This window comes from Caretta caretta, chromosome 1, assembly GCF_965140235.1.
Source record: "Caretta caretta isolate rCarCar2 chromosome 1, rCarCar1.hap1, whole genome shotgun sequence".
NCBI lineage: Eukaryota > Metazoa > Chordata > Testudines > Cheloniidae > Caretta > Caretta caretta.
The window spans coordinates 231171204-231192595 of NC_134206.1; the positions used below are offsets into that span (position 1 = coordinate 231171204).

The 21392-nt window shown below is 45.6% G+C and overlaps 1 protein-coding gene across 1 annotated transcript in view; it reads left to right on the plus strand.

The window, feature by feature from the left end:
• The first annotated feature begins 305 nt into the window (after positions 1-305).
• The window catches only part of TTLL12 (tubulin tyrosine ligase like 12), a 67610-nt gene continuing 46523 nt past the window's right edge, over positions 306-21392 (plus strand). The window contains exons 1-2 of the mRNA XM_048825441.2: positions 306-495; positions 17591-17766. Of these exons, the coding sequence (XP_048681398.1) occupies positions 340-495; positions 17591-17766 (332 nt within the window). The 5' untranslated portion in view covers positions 306-339. The remainder of the gene's footprint in view (positions 496-17590; positions 17767-21392) is intronic.

Consider the following 21392-nt stretch of genomic DNA (forward strand, 5'->3'; position numbering starts at 1 on the left):
CGAAACACCCTCCAAAAAAACAAAAAAAACCCCACCCCACGCCACGCTGGTGTGGTTGAAATCTGGAGGTGATTTTTTGCCGGTTGCCTATTTGCCAGCCAGCTAACGGGCTACTGCAGCGGCCGGGTGCATCCCGGCTCTCGCACATGGCGCCGCGCTCACTGCTCCGGGGGGCAGGCGTGGGGAGGAGGAAATAACCCCGGTGCAAACCACCCCTGCAGCGGAGGGGCCCGGACTGCGGGCGCTCGGTGATTTCCAGCCCCCGCGAGCGGCACGGGGAGCCCTGTGCCTTTAAAGCGAGTCCCCGCCCAGCAGGCTTTGGCGTCGTGCTCGCGGGCGATGGCAGGGAGACGCCCCAAAGGCGGCGGCGGCGGCATGGAGGGGGAGCGCCCCGAGGAGCACCAGGCGTTCGTGGCCCTGCACGGAGCGGCGCTGGGCGCCTCGGGGGTGCCCCCGCTCTACTGGGAGCGCCTGCGGCACAAGCTGGAGAACGAGGTGGGCGGGTGGGCGCCGTGCATGGCCGGGGCCGGGGCCGGGGCCGGGGCCGGGGCGTGGAGGGGGGGTCCCCCGGGAACATCCCTGGCAGGCGCCGGAGCCGCCTGCACGGTGTCCCCGAGGGTGGTACTTTCCTGCCGGTGTTCGGTTAAAGGATCTCCTGGCTGGAAGGGCTTTTCTCCCCGCTTTGTTTCCCAGGGAGCCCGCTGAACCGCTCCGCTCTCTTCTTCAGGCTGGCTTGGAAACGAAACTCGGCTCGCTTGGGCGCTCTGAAGTCGTGCGCGGTTGGCCTTACATCCTAGGGGAGGAACGGGAAGTGTGTGGAGAGCTTTTCTCTGGATCTTTCTACAAGTGTCTGAAGCTAATGATGATATTTGGCATCATCACAGTCTGTAGGTCTGGGTATCTTTAAAATGCTGCACAAATACTAATTAAACCTCTCTAGCACGTGACATGCAGCTGAAGTTATTCTTCCTTCCTCAGTATAGTTTGGCTTTCGGTGGGGGAGGGCCGTGACAAAGGGAAAAACTCCAAAAATATTAAACCACGCGGCAAATGCTCCTAGAACCCATAACAAAATAATAGTATTTTCTCTATATTCGCAAAAAGAAAAGGAGGACTTGTGGCACCTTAGAGACTAAGCAATTTATTTGAGCACAAGCTTTCGTGAGCTACAGCTCACTTCATCGGATGCATACTGTAGAAAATGTAGAAGATCTCTTTATACACAAAGCATGAAAAAATATCTCCCCCCACCCCACTCTCCTGCTGGTAATAGCTTATCTAAAGTGACCACTCTCCTTACAAAGTGTATGATACTCAAGTTGGGCCATTTCCAGCAGGTGAGAGAACCTGGATTTGTGCTGTGGTGGGGGGAGGTATTTTTTCATGCTTTGTGTGTATGGAAAGTGTAGAAGATCTTTTTACAGTATGCATCTGATGAAGTGAGCTGTAGCTCACAAAAGCTTATGCTCAAATAAATTGGTTAGTCTCTAAGGTGCCACAAGTCCTCCTTTTCTTTTTGCGAATACAGACTAACACGGCTGTTACTCTAAAACCTTTCTCTATATTATTAGTTTATATTGCAGTTGTGTGTAGAGGCCCGAGTAAGGATCGTGGCCCCCAATGTGCTAGGTACTGTACGAACACCCAAAGACAATGTCCTTGGAAAGCTTAAAATATAGACCTGTGCAGAGGAGGTTTCCTGGCAGTTTTGAAAAAAGGTATGAATCGATTTATTGCTCCATAGCGCAGGAGAGAGTGAAATTTTTTGTCAGCTGTGTTTTGTGAATCTAAAATAGTAAGCTATAACTAGGAAATATATCCCTAACATCGTGTAATCATTGATAGAAGGCTTTAGGGGTTTTGGAAGCTGACGGGTGGTGCTATGCAATAAGTGAGATCTAAAGAACATTGGGGAGAGGGCCTTGCTATATCATGTAGCCCCCAGCACTTGGCACTAAAGGGGACATTAAAAAACCAAAAGGAGTACTTGTGGCACCTTAGAGACTAACCAATTTATTTGAGCATGAGCTTTCGTGAGCTACAGCTCACTTCATTGGATGCGGCTGTTACTCTGAAACCTGTCATTAAAAAACCAGTGAGCTGTTTTATCTAAATATTGGTGTTTTCAGTAACCTTAACGTATCATGGGTTGGTGTGGTTTTTTTTTTTAAAACAAACAAAAAAACTCTCTTTATCAACCCATTTGACTTCCAGATTTGCCCACTTGGCTTTCTGGTTAAGAACAGCTCCATCCAGCTCTCTTGAGAGCCTGTAAGTGCCATCCTTTGAATTGGCTCTAGCTCTGGAGATTAGAGTACTATACCGAACTCTATGGGAACATGTACTGCCACTGCACCAGTGGACTTTCCCCCTTCATGTTTTCTTACTACAGACTGGCAGTAGCCACTTCAAAGTTACAACAGGAAACTAGCTTAAACTTTTTATGCTTAACTTGACTTTTTAAAACAAACCGGGAGGGGTGGGAGATCCACCTCATCTTCATTTACACAATTTCCCCCAAAATAATTTAGTGCCTGATAGCTCATCTGCACATCTTATCCTTGGGTACTAAATTCCTATGAAGTTCAAAAAATACAAAGAAAAAAGAGGTTCTAAAATGATGCAATTTAAATAATTTCTTGTTGATGACTTTCTTAAAATGTCACTTTTTTTTTTTTGTTTTGTTTTTATCATATGTCCAAAATGGTTTGGCCTAAAAACTCAAAATTCTGTCCCAGTCCTGAAACGACTTTCACATGAGTGACTTCATACACAACACATATGCTTAGGAGTCCCATTTGCAAGTTTTGTTGGCTTTGCTGGGGAGAAATTTATTTACATGTTTTAGGGGGAATTAATGGGGGGGAAATTGTGATCATATTATAGGCAAGCCTGATAACACTGCTGCTGTTAAGGTTGCCACAGAGGTCTCATTATAAGACCCTGTTTCAAATTGCTTAAGACTTTGCCAAACTTTAAACATTTGGGCTGAAATCTTCCATGCTGGTATCTGCCTCATGCTAAATTTTGTGGAAAATTTTAGTCAAACTGTTCATCTGTTTCAAAGAACTATTATTATTATTTTATTTTGGCCCATGTTAAAAACAACAAAAAGGTGACTTTTCCGTGATTGGAGCATGATTTGGAGCAGGGATGTGAGGGATGGGCCTTCATGATGGGGATGTGCCTGTGGAAAATCTGCCCCAAAATGGCATTTCACCCACGCTCATCAGCCACTTGTAAGAATTTAACATCTAAATCCCTAAAGATTCTGTCTCTACTGGGCCCACTTGAGCATCTCATACCTCCTAGTGCAGACTTGCCTTTGCATGTGCCATCTGAGCATGCTCCCTCCAGCCCAGGGCTATAGGGCTGAAGCTGGAATTTCCTGGTAGTGGCTGCTATGGTCTGAGGTGGGGCTGGATACCAGAACTGAGATCAGGGAGTGAGTCTGTCCTGTGCTCTAGATGACGCCCTTACTGGGACCCAGACAGAATGGAGGAGGAAGCTGTCTGTCTGATTCTAATGCAGAGGGGACAAAAGCCACACCTGAGGAGTGAAAGGAGTAGATTGAGACAAGGAGTCTGAGTCTGGAAGTGGTGGGGGGAGGAGGGAGAAACTGCCTGGGGAGTTAGAGAGACAGACTAGCTTGGCAAGGAGGCTGGGAGCTGGGTGGAGAGGCTGGGAGTTGAGGTCGGGAGGGCAAGCGGAGGAGGGTAGGCTGTGAGTGGGAGTGCTTGAGGGAAAGAGCACTTGGGGCTGGGGGGCAGTTGTTGGCCTTATTGAATTCCGGGAGGCAACACGGAGACTGGACAAGGGAGACCAGGACTGACTGGATAAGCTAGGAACCAGTGGGTGGGACAGGTGAGGAGAGGTGACAAGGAGATGCAGTGGAAGGGGAGACTGGGATTGGCTGGACAAGGAGAGTGGGATGGGGAGGGTCGGGAGAGAGATAGATCGGATGCGGGACTGGGAGGAGGAACTAGGACTGCTGGGCTAGAAGATTGGGACTGAGACAAGGAGCCAGGGGTGGGAAAGAGAGAGAACTGGGACCGGGACAGAGCAAAAGGTCAAGCAGGAGTGTCAGCGCGGCCCCGACCCAGCACCCTAGCCGGAGCGCTGGAGCTGGGCTGAGCCGCGTGGTGTGGCTCACGGGCTGTAGTTTGCACACCCCTGCGTAGCCCCTGCACAGCTGCCCGCTTCAGGCGGTGTGGAAACTCAGATACCCATTTTGTCAACAACAAAAAAACTTCAAAACCAGACTCCAGCGAGAGACTGTTGAATTGGAATTCATTTGCAAATTGGATACAATTAACTTAGGCTTGAATAGAGACTGGGAGTGGCTAAGTCATTATGCAAGGTAGCCTATTTACCCTTGTTTTTTCCTCCCCCTCCCCCCCCTACGTTCTTGTTAAACCTTGGATTTGTGCTGGAAATGGCCCACCTTGATTATCATACACATTGTAAGGAGAGAGATCACTTTAGATAAGCTATTACAAGCAGGAGAGTGGGGTGGGGGGAGGTATTTTTTCATGCTTTGTGTGTATAAAAAGATCTTCTACATTTTCCACAGTATGCATCCGATGAAGTGAGCTGTAAGCTCACGAAAGCTTGTGCTCAAATAAATTGGTTAGTCTCTAAGGTGCCACAAGTACTCCTTTTCATTTTTGTCATGGATATTTTTAGTAAAACTCATGGACAAGTCATGGCTTCTGTGAATTTTAATTTTTTTGCCCCGAATTGTCCATAAGTTTTACTAAAAATATCAGTCACAAAATCTTAGCCTTAATTATGATTCAGTCTTTGTGATCACATTCTATCTCTCACCCCCACCACGCTCCCAGACCCCTGCCTCATTCAGTACAGAGTCTTGAGGGGGGAAATTTTATGTGCTCATGTGATTAAAGACTGTATCCTAATAAATGTGCACAATGGGACTGAATTAAGTTTGCAAAGGCAGCCTTAATTCTGGCATCTCCTAACTTTTGAGTGCTTGATTTTGCAGCCTTAATAATATTCTTTTATCATATTCACTCCTATCGCAAACTGTTCCTGTACAAAAATGCATATATGGATGTAAAAGAGTGTGGAAAGAATAATAAAAATAGCTTGGAATAGGACTTACCTACTCTCACACCAAGATAGGAAGGCCGAGGAATGAGTTAAGTAGGAGTTTATTAGAGGAAGGATGTAAACAGGAGGCAGTTAAAAAAACAAACAAAAAAAACTGGTGAAGAGGCTCTGAGTGCTAAATGGTTGCCTTGTCGGGAAGCTAAGAGGAACTCATAAACTGTCAGACTGGTCTGTTAAAATCAGACTGTGGCTTTTTGGTTTTGTTTTGCTAAAGAATGTCTGGTCCTGACTCCTTGTCTATTAGGGCAGGGCAGAGAAATGCTTTGTGCAGAGAGCTGCCATATGGTAGCAGGATGCTGTACTTGTTTCTCTGTTCCTTTTGCTCATGGTTGTAGTCCAAGTTACTCTGTTTGCTTGTACACCGAGCAATGTTCAACATTTTTAATAAATGTATATAGAGAAATTGGCCTGCTGCTGACACCAGGATCTACTGCTAAAGATGCTATTGCTCCCATAGAACTAGAGCGAAGGTCATCTGGGGGAGGGCTAGAAATTCAGAAGGAATTATGGTGAAGAGGCAGTGGACTGGGATAGACATGTAGGGAAAAGAGCGACACTGAGCTATGTTTCCTTACATAGAATGGGGAGCTCTCAGAGAGGCAGGAGTAGGAGGGGCAGGAGAAATGGCAGGCATGGGAAGGGTGGTTGAAAGGGATTGTGGGGTCTTCATGGAGTAGAAGTTAAAGAAAACCAGTGAGTCATGGAGTGGAAGAGGGGAAAGTCCCCTGTGTTTGGTTGGGTGGAAGGAATCTTTTCTCTATGTTAACTTAAGCAAGGCCTAAAATTTTCTAGCAATATAGAATTTTGAGTGTTTTAATGTAGATAAAAGTTCCCCTCTCCCCGTCAGTACCTCTACAATTCATACAAATAGAGCTCTTTCCCAACACAACCCTCAAACACATGTGCACATGCACACATTCCTATCTTTGTTGGATGTGCCGAAACATGCAGGAGGTCTGTTTTAATGGTCTTCATAAGATGTTTTTGGAGCAGGTTTCCTCTCCTGTGAGTCATCTATGTCGTTTGGACTTAAGTTGTTGGTTTTCTCATTTAAAAAAAAACTGAAATCTCCCAAACAAACAAAAGAACTTTAAAAAGAGTTTAGAAGTGTTCCTGTGGGCTCTGCCAACAGCTAAAAATCATGTCACGTTTAATTCCAAAAATTCTACACTTCAAAACATTGTTCCCTGAAAAGGTAAGAGTGTCTCTTGGAAATAAACCATTTTCCCATCCCCATGTGGGAGACTGCCAGTTCCCTCCTGCCATATAATACTTCATCCTTTCCCCTCCTAAAATTTGCATCTTATATACATCTGTAACAAATTACTAGGACATCATAAAATCCCATTTCTAGTATATTGTAATGCACAGTATTTTTGTACTGCAAAAAAGTTAAACGTGTAGTTGTTACACCGTATAGTTCAGTACAGACTTGCACGACTTACGTAAGCTTATGAACCCCAACAGAGCAATCCAATTGTATTTATAATCATTTCGCTGTTCTATCCACCCGCTACCCTGTGAAGAAGTCCTGTGTGTTCTATAGCAAGGTGAACTTCGGTTCTGTGATACGGCCTCTAGATTTTGGGGCATTCATTTGTGGCAAACAGAATCTTTGCAGTCGTTTCATTTCAGCTGGAAATTGAGGCTATGATGAAGCAGGAAAAAGAACAATACAGCCAGTACTAACAGGCTTCGTCACTGAGATATTATTGAATGTATTGTGCAGTGCTCCTGCACTTTCAGTATGCTGAAGATTTCTGCGTTGGTTGACAGCACAGCTACATTATGGAAATTGTCAGGGGTGCTGGAAGCTTTGGCAGCTGGATAAAGGACAGTTAGGGGGCATGCTTACGTGAGGAAGTAGGCTGGAATTGTGGGATAAGTATGTTAACTAGATGTTTCTGCCAAGGTAATATTCAATTAAATGCTTAAAAGTGTCACCTTTAGTTTTCTGAGGTTAAAAACCCAATTGTGATGAATGCAGATTACCTTGAAAATATGAACGAGGTCGAGTTTGGCTGTCCTCACTTGGGAGCAATTCACACATCTCAGAACCATGTTCAAGGCTATCTTCACAAATATGGAGACTTCAACGGGTCATACTGAAAGGTGAACAGTCAGGCTGGAGGGAAGTTACGAGTGGAGTTCCTCCAGGATCCATCTCGGGGCCAATCTTATTTAACATCTTTATTAATGGTGACGCAAAAAGTGGGATTGTGGTAATAAATTTACAGAGCACATAAAGTTGGAAGGTATTACGAAAATGGAGGAGGACTGGAATATCCTACAAAAGCATTTGGATGACCTTGAAAACTGGAGTAATAGAAACGGAATGAAATCTAATAGTGCAAAGTCATGTACTTGGGGACTAACAACAAGGATTTTTGCTATAAACTGCAGACTTCTTAGTTGGAAACAACAGTGAAGGGGAGAGACCTGGGCATATTGGTTGATCACAGCATGACTGGGCTGCCAATGTGATGCAGCCTTGGGGAAAAAAAACCTAATACAGTCCTAGGATGTTTCAGGCGAGGCACTTCCAGTAGAGACGGAGAAGTGTTAGCTCTGTTATATAAGGCACTGGTCAGACCTCATCTGGAATACTGTGTTCAGCTCTGGTCTCCCATGTTTAAGAAAGATGAATCCAGACTGAACAGGTGCAGAGAAGGGCTAATAAGATGATCAGAGGAATTGAGAACCTGCCTTATGAGAGGAGACTTAAGAAGCTAGGCTTGTTTAGCCTAACCAAACAAAGACTGAGGAGAGAGGCGATTATTCTGCATGAATACATCAGAGAGATAAATACTTGGGAGTGAGAGGAGTTATTTGAGTTGAGGGCCAATGCTGGCACAAGAACAAATAGATATAAACTGGCCATCAGCAAATTTAGGCTTGTAATTAGATGATGGTTTCCAACCATCCGAGGAGTGAAGTTCTGGAACAGCCTTCCAAGGAGAGTAGTCGAGGCTGTTATAAACATAAAGATAAGCGTAGCATAAAATCCTTTCCTGATTTTTTTGTGTAAATCACTTGGTGGTGGCAGCAGTACCGTCCAAGAACAAGGAAAGGAATTTGTGCCTTGGGGAAGTTTTTAACCTCAGCTGGTAGAATATAAGCTTAGAGGGTCTTTCATGCAGGTCCCCACATCTGTACCCCAGAGTTCAGAGTGGGGCAGGAACCCTGGAAATAAACTGGCCATCAACAAGTTTAGGCTTGAAATTAGATGATGGTTTCTAACTGTCCGATGAGTGAAGTTCTGGAACAGCCTTCCAAGGAGAACAGTTGTCATAAATATAAAGGGAAGGGTAAACCCCTTTGAAATCCCTCCTGGCCAGGGGAAAGCTCCTCTCACCTGTAAAGGGTTAAGAAGCTAAAGGTAACCTCGCTGGCACCTGACCAAAATGACCAATGAGGAGACAAGATACTTTCAAAAGCTGGGAGGAGGGAGAGAAACAAAGGGTCTGTGTCTCTCGGTATGCTGCTCTTGCCAGGGACAGAACAGGAATGGAGTCTTAGAACTTTTAGTAAGTAATCTAGCTAGGTATGTGTTAGATTATGATTTCTTTAAATGGCTGAGAAAAGAATTGTGCTGAATAGAATAACTATTTCTGTCTGTGTACTTTTTTTGTAACTTAAGGTTTTGCCTAGAGGGGTTCTCTATGTTTTGAATCTAATTACCCTGTAAGATATCTACCATCCTGATTTTACAGGGGGGATTTCTTTATTTCTATTTACTGCTATTTTTTATTAAAAGTCTTCTTGTAAGAAAACTGAATGCTTTTTCATTGTTCTCAGATCCAAGGGTTTGGGTCTGTGGTCACCTATGCAAATTGGTGAGGCTTTTTATCCAACATTTCCCAGGAAAGGGGGGGTGCAAGTGTTGGGAGGATTGTTCATTGTTCTTAAGATCCAAGGGTCTGGGTCTGTAGTCACCTAGGCAAATTGGTGAGGCTTTTTACCAAACCTTGTCCAGGAAGTGGGGTGCAGGGTTTTGGGAAGTATTTTGGGGGGAAGGACGCGTCCAAACAGCTCTTCCCCAGTAACCAGTATTAGTTTGGTGGTGGTAGCGGCCAGGCCAAGGACAACGGGGGGAATATTTTGTACCTTGGGGAAGTTTTGACCTAAGCTGGTAAAGATAAGCTTAGGAGGTTTTTCATGCAGGTCCCCACATCTGTACCCTAGAGTTCAGAGTGGGGGAGGAACCTTGACAACAGTCAAGGCAAAAAAACCTAACTGGTTTGAGAGCTGAGCTTGATAAGTTTATGGAGGGGAGGATGGTATGATAGGCCAAATGCTATTGTAGGCAATCTGCGACTGCTAGTAGCAAATATATCTGTTGGCCAAAGAGGGGACACTAGATGGAAGGGCTCTGAGTTACTGCAGTGAATTCTTTCCCAGGTGTTTGGGTGGTGGGATTTGCTGACATCCTCAATGTCCAACTGATCACCATATCTGGGATTGGGAAGGAATTTTCCCCCAGCTCATATTGGCAGAGACCCTGGGATATTTTTTTTTTTTTTTTGCCTTCCTGGCATTGGCCACTATTGGAAGACAGCATACTGAATTAGATGCACCATTGGTCTGACTCGTATTGCCATTCTTATGTTCTCTGCAGCATGGGGCACATGTCCTTTGCTGGTTTTAACTGAAGTAAGTGGTGGATTCTCTAACTTTAAATCATGATTAGAGGACTTCCATATCTCAGCCAGAGGTTATGCATCTGTAATACAGGATTAGGTGGGTCAAGTTCTGTGGCCTGTGATGTGCAGGAGGCCAGACTAGGTAATCAAGATGATCTCTGCTGGCCTTAAAGTCTGTGAGGGATAGGAACTTTTTTTCAATGCAAAAAGCTTAGATTTTTTTGTGGCAGACTTCAGTGGCCAAAGGTGTGCAAGGGTTGGCTTCCATGGCAACATCCATTGCCACAGAATCTCGGTTACATGGGGCCTCAACTATGTAAGAACCTAAATGTTTATATTGCTTAATGTACCATGGGGTTATTTTCCTTTTTGATATTTAAGAAACAAAGTAGAACATTAACAGCTTCTATTAATCGTAGAACAAAAAGCAGATGTAAAATTAACTGTGAGTGGGTTGGTGATAGCAAGTGATGAGGGATAATACTGCGGCGGGGAAATGGATGGATCCCTTAACTGTTCACTTCCAGGCATCTTAATATCTTGTAATTTTTAAAAAATATGTAAAGAAAGTTGTTTTGGGTGTTAGCTGGTTTCATTCTTAATTCACAATGAGTTTACAGTGTGTGAGTTTATTGAGCTGGGGAGTAAGCTAGTGAGCAGATCAGGAAAATGCTGGTCTAAGGAAAACTGCAGCAGGAGGAACAAAGCTTTAGTTAAGTGAAATGTAATCCCTTCTCAGTTACAAGTAACACAGTGAACTACAAAATATTGGCCTATACATACACACACAAAGTTGGTATGTTGGGGGTTTCTGTTATTTTATTAATACTGGTCAAACAAGGTTACAACCTTTTGCTAAACAACTGTATTTTCCATCGCTATCCAAACTCCAACAGTGATTATCTGCATTAAAGGGAAACTGAAATTACTAGCTCTCTGGTCCTGGTGTCCACTGGAATGTGTAACAGCAAATATATTCCTAATTAAAATATAACTTCAGTAATATTGCTTTAAAAACTCTAGTCGTCTTTATTCCAGCAGTATGTATGTAAATTCTAGCCAACACATCACTAACACCATATCCCTCAACCCTACCCCAAGCAGAGTTCTGACCCCATAAAGCGGAAGTGCTGGAGACTCCATGAAATCCATTAGGGACTTTGGTGTTCCTATTGATTTTTGCATGGATGGTGCTCAGATACTCCAGTGACGGGCTATACTATAAAACCCTTAGATATTTTTCCATCTTTCCTCCGTAGCAGCCCACCCACTATTCCTTCTGCTGTAAACTTGATGCTACAGTAGGTTACCCTAGAATGTAGAAGTATGGTTCCTGACTAGTTTTGCTTCACAGATGCTTAGTTGATTTTCCACAGTTCTCCTGCTAGGAGGATTAATAAAAATAATTATCTTGAAGCAACACTGGTTTGTGAGGTGCAGAGAAAAACTGATTACTTAAAGTGAATTCACTCAGGTAGGAAGCTGTTAGTGCTTAGAATTAGTGAGACTTTTAGGGGCTTGGTATTGTTTCCAGACTTGACATGTTAAACCAATAATTCTTCAGTATTTTTCCACATTTTTTTTTCTCAATCAGATTAGCTTTGTGCAAGTAATTCTAATGCCTTCTTAAACAATGTGGAGAGAACTAACGATCTGCCTGATCCTGTCTGGTCACATTGTGGACCTAAGTGGCTTAGAGAAGTAGCAGCTTTTGTACTAAGTTTCTGTCCGATTTGAAATCTCTTATGTTTTTTGTTTTTAAAAGTAGATGTTGGACTTGGAAACTATAAAAGCAGATATAGTTGAGACATTTCATGGTTGTGCAACAGACGTACAAGTTCACATCAGCTAGGATCTCAGAAAAGACTTCTCGTAACCTATGTAATTAGTCTAGACTCTAGATCATGATCCTGCAGCTGTGATAGGAAGGACTGAAAACAAACCCCAGAGAAACTCTGATGATAGTAATAGAGGTAAGTGCATAGAAATTAACTAGCAGCACTGCATGAAATCATTCTGAATGCCCAAGGGTGAGTAAACTTGTGCATTTCATCGTTAAACTACAATGTAAAATACATTTTTCTTTAATATAACTTGTAAAAAGAAACCAAGCTGAAAACTTTCTTACCACTTGAGAGCTGATTGTAAAGGCAGATTTCCTCTTGGACTAAATCAGGATCCCTAATATGCATCAACACAATCAAGAGCTAGGGAACAAATTGCATTGATTGGTCTTGTATCCTATACCCAAACAGTTTAAGGCTAGGTTCTTGCCAGATTTAAATCTGTTGAGTTTAGTGAAGTTAAAGCACAAGTGAATTTGGTCCTGTATTTTCAGCTTCTAAAAAGACTTTTTGTGACATAAGTAAACAAAGGGACAGAACTACTAATGACTGTGGAACAAAAACTTCCTGTCTCTGGCCATGTCCACACTAAAAACTTTGGTCAACGCAAGTTACTTTGGCTTTATGTAGTGCTTGAGTGTGCGTGCACTTGGCTCCTTTTGTCGGTGTTGTGCATAATCCTCAGGAGTGCCTGCATCAATGCACAGTGCAGTGCACCATGGGTAGATATCCCACTGTCCAACCTGCCATTGTACAATGCACTGTCTTTAGGGAAGTTTTGGCAATGCATGGTGGGACAAACGAGTAGCGCAGCCATGACTGGGAGCCAGGGGTCAACTTCTAAGCACGCAACTGCCTCCATCCCATACTGTCATTTATATTCCATAACTTTTGCACCTTTAAAAAAAATCCGATGAACGTATGCAGCCCTCCTCGTTGGCCACCATCTCTGACAGAGGCACGAAGCCTGCACGGCTTTGCACTCTTCTCATAAGCTTTTCAAGCACAGGATGCACAATCCTACTGTGTTTGCTGAGCCAAGAAGAACCAAATCAGTGCGGAACGCAGTAAGAACCAATTCAAGGTGGTTGGTGGTATTCATGGAGAAGTTGCAGATGGTGGAGTGCTGCTTCTGGGCCCAAAAAATGAGCACTGACTGGAGGGATCGCATCGTGCTGCAGGCTTGGGAGGACGAGCAGTAGCTGCAGAACTTTCAGATGTGCAAGGCACGTTCCTGGAGCTGTGTGCCGAGCTCACCCCGGCCTTCCGGTGCAGGGACATCAAAATGAGAGACGCACTCACAGTGGAGAAGTGTGACGATAGCACTGTGGAAACTTGCAATGCCAGATTGCTCCCAGTCAGTGGGAAATCATTTTGAAGTTGAAAAATTCACTGTGGGGGGGGCGTTGTCATGGAATTGTGCAGGGCTATTAATCGTCTCCCGCTGTCTAGAGATGTGATTCTCGCAATATGCAGGCCCGAGTGGATGGATTTGCAGAAGTGGGGTTCTGAACTGTGGTGGGGCAATAGATGGTACACATCTCTATTTTAGCCCCAGACGACCTTGCTACAAAGTACATCAACAGAAGGGGCTACTTTTCTGTGGTTATGGAGGCATTGATGGATTACTGGGCACACTTCACTGACATCAATGTGGGCTGGTAAGAGAAGGTGGGTGACGCTCGCCTCTTTAAGAAAACAGGACTGTTCAGAAAGCTACAAGCAGGGGCTTTCTTTCCCAAGCAGCAGATCACCATTGGTGGTGATCAAATGCCAGTAATGATCCTGGGAGACCTAGCCTTCCCGTGGCTCTTGAAGCCATATACTGGCCACCTCGACAGCGCCAAGGAAAGATTCAACTACCTGCTCAGCAGGTGCAGAATGACAGTTGAATGCGCTTTTGGTAGATCGATGGGATGCTGACGTTTATTTACTCACAAGATTAGATCTCAGTGGGGAAAAACTTTCCAATGGTTGTAGTCCCCTGCTGTGTCCTGCATAATATCTGAAGCAAAGGTGGAAAAATTGCTGCCGGTGTGGAGGGCGGAGGTGGAGCAGGTGTCTGCTGAGTTTGAACAGGTTGACGCAAAGGCTATTAGAAAAGCTCGACGCAGATCTACGTAGACCAGGGAGGCATTGAAAGAGAACTTTTAACAGTGAACCACAGTAATGCATTGTGGCATACTGTGCTCAACCTGGCCTGGCTGCTTGGGGGCCTGTTAAGAGTTGTGTGGTGCTTGGTGTATATCTGAGAATATAACACTGTCTATCCACCTATTTTGCGGTGTTTGTTGTACACTTATGATTATTTTACTGTCCCTGATTGTATGAGTTGTTACACTGTAACAAGTGTTCTTTCAGAACTGCTAGGCACTCCGCAGCATATATTGTAAACTAATAAAGAAGTATTTATTTTAAAAAATATAATTTTATTCGGTAACTGACATACCCAGGGTACAGTCTGGACTGTTGAACAGCTATGTCTCCTCAGCTCTCTAACCCGGGGTGCCTCTTACACTGCTTTGCTATGAGAGCTGCCACTTCTGGTCTGCACACACAGCCTCCAGCATGTAAGTTACTCCCAGTTATAGTGTGTGAGTGCTGTAGCCAGCTGCCCTTGAATTACACTGCAGAGCAAAGTCCCAGACTTTCCCCAGAAATGTACGTCTTGTACTGCACAGCTCTATCCTGGACAATACTAGCTCATATAAAGTCCATTATTTTATTAATAGAAAATGAGATGCACAAATCCTGTTATTCCAGATGGGGTTTCCCAAACACTTCAATTCAAACACATTGGTTTAGATCAAACAAGTTTATTAGGTACAAAAGGATAGATTTTTTTTTAAATGAATATAAGTAATGAGGCATAAAAGTCAGAATTGGTTACACGAAAAATAAAACTCAACTAATGCCTCACTTAAACTAGAATAAATTCAAAGCCAAGTCTCTCTCTCCATGTGTTTCAGCAGCTCTACTGGTTGAACTTCTTTCAGTCAGGATCCCTCCCCCAGTGCAATGCTGCTGCCTTTTGTTCTTCAGGTCTCATGGATGCTGTAGGTAGAGAGAAAGGAAGGAATGATTTGGGGCGTCTGCCCTCCCTTCTTACAGTTTTGTCCCTTGTTCGAGAAGCATCTCCAGCTGAGGTTCAAGAGATAAAATGTCCGTGTGGACGAGAACACCAAGCTCTTTTTTAATATATAGATTTTTTTTATCTATGTCCCTTTTCTTGCCATTGAATACCCACTTAAGCATGTATTGGTCCATTTGACTTGCTTATGGCTGGCTGAGGCATCAGCTTGTCTTGTCTCTGAAGAATTGGTTTGGCCACTCCCCAGACGCGGAATATGTCTTAGTAACACAATACAGTGGAATCTGATAACTTACAATGTTGCCCACACATTTTAACAGGACAGTATTGACCAGTGAGTTATGAGTTTTCAAATGATACCTCAAAGGCATACTTGTACAAAGATTATCATAATAGTATGCATGGGCTGAATACATGGATATAGACCATCACAGCAATAAAACCAGTACAAAGAAAAATCTGTGCAATTTAAAAGCAAAAAAAAAAAAAACTTAATGGAACAGACTTTAACAAGGGGAAAGAACTTTCATGTCCATTTTACCTACACATACACTGACCTGTGAGAGTCATGGTTGCTGTATGTGAAGCTGTGATGGTCCTTAATGCTCCCCGGGCGGGAGTGGTTGAGGTAGGGATATGACCCCTGATGCCAGGTGGAATATTGAGGGTAGGTGTAAGGAGGTGCCATAATGGAGTTCACCATTTACTGCAAAGGGAGGCAAGCCCATGATTGTTGAACCTGTAGGTCCAGAAGAGTTCGCAGCATCCATGTTTGCTGCTGCTGAAGCCCATTTGTGTCCTGGTGCATCTCCTTCTCTTTTCCTGCTGGGACCCCCAGGCCTTTCTCCTGTCTCCTTTCTTCCGGCTATCTGGAGGTTAGGTTCATCCTCCAGGTCCTCTGCTAACAGTCTGATGCAGCACTGTCTTGCAGTATCTCATTGAACATGTCATCCTGAAGCCTCTTCATTCTCCTCCTGATCTGGCTCAGGCATTCCATGGGTGTGAAGGGAAAGACCCTCAAGTCCGCAGTGGCAGCAGCTGCAGATAAAACATTGTCGTGGAATGCTATGGAAAGCAAAACTTAAGATTCAGAACTCCCTTCCTTAGCTCCCACAAAGTTTTAAACAAGACATGCTCATTGACATGTCTGCTTTGGAGTGCTTGTGTATGGCACCACTCACAGCTCCAGCCATGGTGAGTACAGCCCACCAAGGGTGAGGGAAATGAGGGAATTTCTCGGTTGCATGAAACTATAAGTCTAGGGCAATAGCACTGAATATTGGCACCCTTTTCCACAGTGGGGGTGATTTTAGCTGATGTCCCTCTCTAGAGGGAAACAAAGGCACAAGAGAGCACAGCTGCTGCTGATGTCCCAAAGTCACCTGGGCCCATGTGCTGCTAGCCTTCTTACTGCAATGGTGCCTGCTGAAGTTATCATATACAGAAAGTGTCCTGCTGTGGAGGAAGAAATAAGGCAGCCCTCCCTAGAAACCTTTGGGGGAAGTTTGCAGTGTGCATCCATGAAAATTGCATCAAGATATCTCAGGAGGATTCAAGGGATATAAACAAACTGCTCCCCGTGGTGTCCCCCCACCCTCCTGCCTATCTCTACAGAGAATGAAAAGCAGATAACTGTGCTCTCTCTTTTTGTTGTATCACTTCCTCTTCTGGTACGAGAAAATTAATGCAAGTCGATAGCTATGTCCTATTAAGTTGGGATTGCCATCACTTTAATGGGAAATAAATTTACACACTTATCCGAGGTTCCTTCCTCTGGAGTGGGCTCGCTGATGCTTGACTAGACTGCAGTGGAGTCTCAAACAGATCCTGGTTCATGACCTAGCTGGACCACCTAGTTGCATGTCCCGCATCCTCCTCCTTGTGCTCATTGTTCATACCAGGGGCCTGTGACCTGGGCTTCCTGGAGTGGTCTGTGGGATGGTAGTGGGGTCTCCACAAAATACGGCATACAGCTCTTTGTAAAAGCAGCTGGTCTGCAGCTCAGCATCAGATTGACTGTTGGCCTTCCTGACCTTCTGATACACCTGGTGCAATTCCTTTGCTTTCATGTGGCACTGCTGCTCGTGCCTGTCATACCCCTTTCTCCTGCATTCCCCTGTGCAATCTGCTCATAGATGTCCATGTTTCTATGGCTGGTCAGTAGCTGTTTGCACAGCCTCTTCTCCCCACAGACCCAGGAGATCCAATGTCTACTCCACGCTGGAGTGCATTGGGAACATGGAGCTGGCACAGTCAGTTGGGCAGTTGCACACAACAGTGGAGATCTGCTAGTTGTGGTCGTCAAGCTGGACAATCAAGGAAAAGGCAAGGGTCTTTAAAGGGGAGTGCAGTCTTCTGATTTCCATGACCCTTGGGCAGTGGAGTTCACAACCGTAACTGGAACACTCAGCTCCTGGCATTGTGGGACAGCTGCTAGAGGGCTGTTAAGGTTGACATAAATAATGAAGTGTCTATCCTGAGGTCAGTGCAGCACAAGTACATCGACCATGGCTCAATGCTGGTTGGAGAGATGGTGTTACTGTAATGGGGCAGTTACATCGGTGGGAGGCATGCACGGTTATGTTGACGCAAAGCTGCTTACGTTGACCTAACTTTGTAGTGTAGACCAGGCCAATGTAAACGAAGGAATCTTTTTAATAACCCCTTCCCCCCCCACCCAAAAATGGGAAAGAATAAGTTGTGCAATAGACTTTCCACCTCTTCTTTTCCAAACGCAAAATGTTTATTGAATCACAGGCCAAACTTGACTGGCCAGAACCTCTAAACGTTGGACTGTGTATGTCGGGTAACTTCAGGATAGATTGTAGTGCTACCACTTCAACTGAATGCTTCTAGTTATATGGTGCTTTCATTCTCAGGTGTTTGATGCTGGTGAGTTTTTTGGAATAATGCAAGTAGAGGAGGTGGAGGAAGAAGAAGATGATAATGAAGAAATTGAAGGCGAATTGAAAAAGAAACCAAATCCTGGAAACGAACTCTGTTACAAAGTTATCGTAACAAATGAGAATGGGCTACAAGCAGCAAATCCCAATAGGTAGGTTCTAGTCTTCGGATTTATGCCAAATCTCCTTATTTGAGAGAGTTTGAATAACCTTCACTCCTGAAGTGATTGAGTAAGTGTCACTTGTTCTGAAACTTGTTGGTTTAACTGCCTTCCCATAATTATTCTTTACTGAAGAATTTAATTCTCAGAAAGATGGACTGTCTGCATCTTGTAAAATGAGCCTCACAAATGGTATTTGATTGTGTGATCCTAGACACCCCTGTTTTCATACCTTACATACTACTTGAATGATATCTGGACAATATAAGCCTTGTGAGGTATCCTTTAATAACCCACGGGTCAGTAACATCACTGTGAAATGTATGTGCGAATGCTATATGTGGAATTACATATAGTCACGGATATTACCCTTTAAAGTCTGTGACCAAAAGATGTTTAAACCAGGAATGTCAGGAGGAGTTGATAAATAACCTCTTCCTTTTTTTTTTTTTTTTTGAGAAATCCTAACCTCTCATGCCAGGGTGTGGCCAAATTTGGTGTGCTATTCATCTGTATCAAAGATTGCAGAAAGAAACCATTGCATTGTAAAAATCATTGGTGGGGGATGGGGGAGACAGCATGAAGTCTACACCAGACCGCATGGTGCCCACACCCAGCAGGGACAAGCAACTTCATCTTGGGATGCATTTCAAAGGTTTACTGGACTATACGCAGAGGGGAACAAATCCTTAAGTTATCCTTCACCCGAGGAGACCAGGAAAGCCAGCATCTTGGACTGTGTGAGGATCCTGGCTAAGAGCTAGTCAGCTGTTTCTTCACAGTCTTCCTTTTCAAGCAACTACCTCGAATAAAGACTAACTTATTAATGTAGGTCTTAGCTATTGGAAAAAGCATTTTCACTTGTTTGTAACCCTTTCTGTCTTAACTCCCTATACTTGTGTGACAGGCGTCGGTCGGTCCTCCGAGCCCCTAGGGGCGATGGAGAGCAATGGTCTCCGTAGCAGGCCTCAGCCCCACCTCCCGGGCGTTGGGGAATTAGCGGGAAGGTGTGCCAGCCGGAGTCAGTAGCCGGCACTCCCCTGCCTGAGGGGAACGCAAGAGTCAGTAGCGTGCCCCTCAGGCAGGGGAGCGCCGGCAAGAGTCAGTAGTGCGCCCCTCAGGCAGGGGAGCGCCGGGGTAGGGGAACGCAGGCCCACCCAACTCCACTGCGTTCCAGCCCAGGGCCCTGACAGTGGCGGGAGGCGAAGGTCCCGCCGCTGGGTCAGTGGGGCAATCCGCACCCGCTGACCAAACACACCCACCCCCCAGTGTAGTTGGGCCCCTGGGCTACTTCCTACCCGGTCTCTCTCAGGCGGGCAGCTCCGGATCCTCCCTCTCCTCCGGGTAATCCACTGCGGGCAGCTCCGGTTCCTCCGGGTATTCGGCTGCGGGCCACCCCCGCTCCCCCTCGGTATTGGACTCACGCTGGCCCGGGCTGCAGTCAGGCCCCTCCAGGTCCTCTGGGTATTCAGCGGCCGGCAGCCCTGGTTGCCACAGGCCTTCCCCCCCGGTCAGGCTCCTCCTTGCCCAGGGCTTCGCCTGGTTCAGTAGCAGGATCGCGAGGGAGCAGCCTGTGTCTGTCTCCCTCCCTGGTGCTCTCCTCACTGGGCAGAGGGCCCCGCCCTTTGTACTTCCTGTCCCAACCTTCCCCTTCCGGCGATTGGCGGAAACTTGGCCTGGCCCCGCCCACTCAGGCTCAGAGGGTGGCTCTTTACCCTCTGATTCGGAGGGGAGCCACCCTGGTTCCCTACATACCCCACCCCTCAAATCCAGCTCCCGATCTTCGGAGCTGGCGTCCCCACCTTCTCCAAGGTGGGATAGGAAATCCGCATTGCCGTTGTCTCGTCCCGCCCGATGGTGGATCGTGAAGGCATAGGGTTGCAGAGTGAGATACCATCGCATCAGCCTGGCATTATTGTCCTTCATCTTATTGAGCCATTTCAGGGGTGCGTGGTCCATAACCAGTATAAAGGGGGCCCCAAGGAAGTAGTAGCGGAGAGCATCGACTGCCCACTTAACGGCTAGGGCCTCTTTCTCCACGATGGAGTAGTTCCGTTCTCTGGGGAACAGCTTCCGACTGAGGTAAACAATCGGGTGTTCCTCCCCGTCCACCTCCTGTGAGAGGACCGCCCCAAGCCCAACGCCTGAGGCATCTGTCTGGACAATAAAGTCACGATGAAAGTCGGGGCTGAAGAGTATTGGATCGCTACACAGCCATTCTTTGATGGTTCGAAAGGCCGTCTCGCATTCGTTGGACCAATGCACCCGGCGGGGACTGTCCTTGGTCAAGAGCTCCGTTTGCGGGGCTGTAATGCTTGCGAAGTGGGGCACAAACCGCCAGTAATAACCAGCTAAGCCCAAAAATTGACGTACTTGCCTCTTCGTGGTCGGCACCAGACATTCCTGAAGTGCTTGGACCTTCCCGATGAGGGGGCGGACCTGTCCCCGGCCCAAGGTGTACCCCAGGTAAGTGGTTTCCTCCCGCCCTGTCAAGGTTCCTCCCCCACTCTGAACTCTAGAGTACAGATGTGGGGACCTGCATGAAAAAAACCTCCTAAGCTTATCTTTACCAGCTTAGGTCAAAACTTCCCCAAGGTACAAAATATTCCCCCCCGTTGTCCTTGGCCTGGCCGCTACCACCACCAAACTAATACTGGTTACTGGGGAAGAGCTGTTTGGACGCGTCCTTCCCCCCAAAATACTTCCCAAAACCCTGCACCCCACTTCCTGGACAAGGTTTGGTAAAAAGCCTCACCAATTTGCCTAGGTGACTACAGACCCAGACCCTTGGATCTTAAGAACAATGAACAATCCTCCCAACACTTGCACCCCCCCTTTCCTGGGAAATGTTGGATAAAAAGCCTCACCAATTTGCATAGGTGACCACAGACCCAAACCCTTGGATCTGAGAACAATGAAAAAGCATTCAGTTTTCTTACAAGAAGACTTTTAATAAAAAATAGCAGTAAATAGAAATAAAGAAATCCCCCCTGTAAAATCAGGATGGTAGATATCTTACAGGGTAATTAGATTCAAAAACATAGAGAACCCCTCTAGGCAAAACCTTAAGTTACAAAAAAGATACACAGACAGAAATAGTTATTCTATTCAGCACAATTCTTTTCTCAGCCATTTAAAGAAATCATAATCTAACACATACCTAGCTAGATTACTTACTAAAAGTTCTAAGACTCCATTCCTGTTCTGTCCCTGGCAAAAGCAGCATACAGACAGACACAGACCCTTTGTTTCTCTCCCTCCTCCCAGCTTTTGAAAGTATCTTGTCTCCTCGTTGGTCATTTTGGTCAGGTGCCAGCGAGGTTACCTTTAGCTTCTTAACCCTTTACAGGTGAGAGGAGCTTTCCCCTGGCCAGGAGGGATTTCAAAGGGGTTTACCCTTCCCTTTATATTTATGACACGCCCAATTCGGCATTTTTTCGGGTTGGCTGTCAGCCCGGCTGCGCGGAGGTCCCAGAGGACTGCCGCTAGTTGGTTAAGATGCTCCTCCCAGTTATTGCCATAGGTGACCACATTGTCCAGGTAGGCCGCCGCGTATTTCGTGTGTGGTTGGAACACCCGGTCTATCAAACGCTGGAAGGTTGCCGGGGCCCCATGTA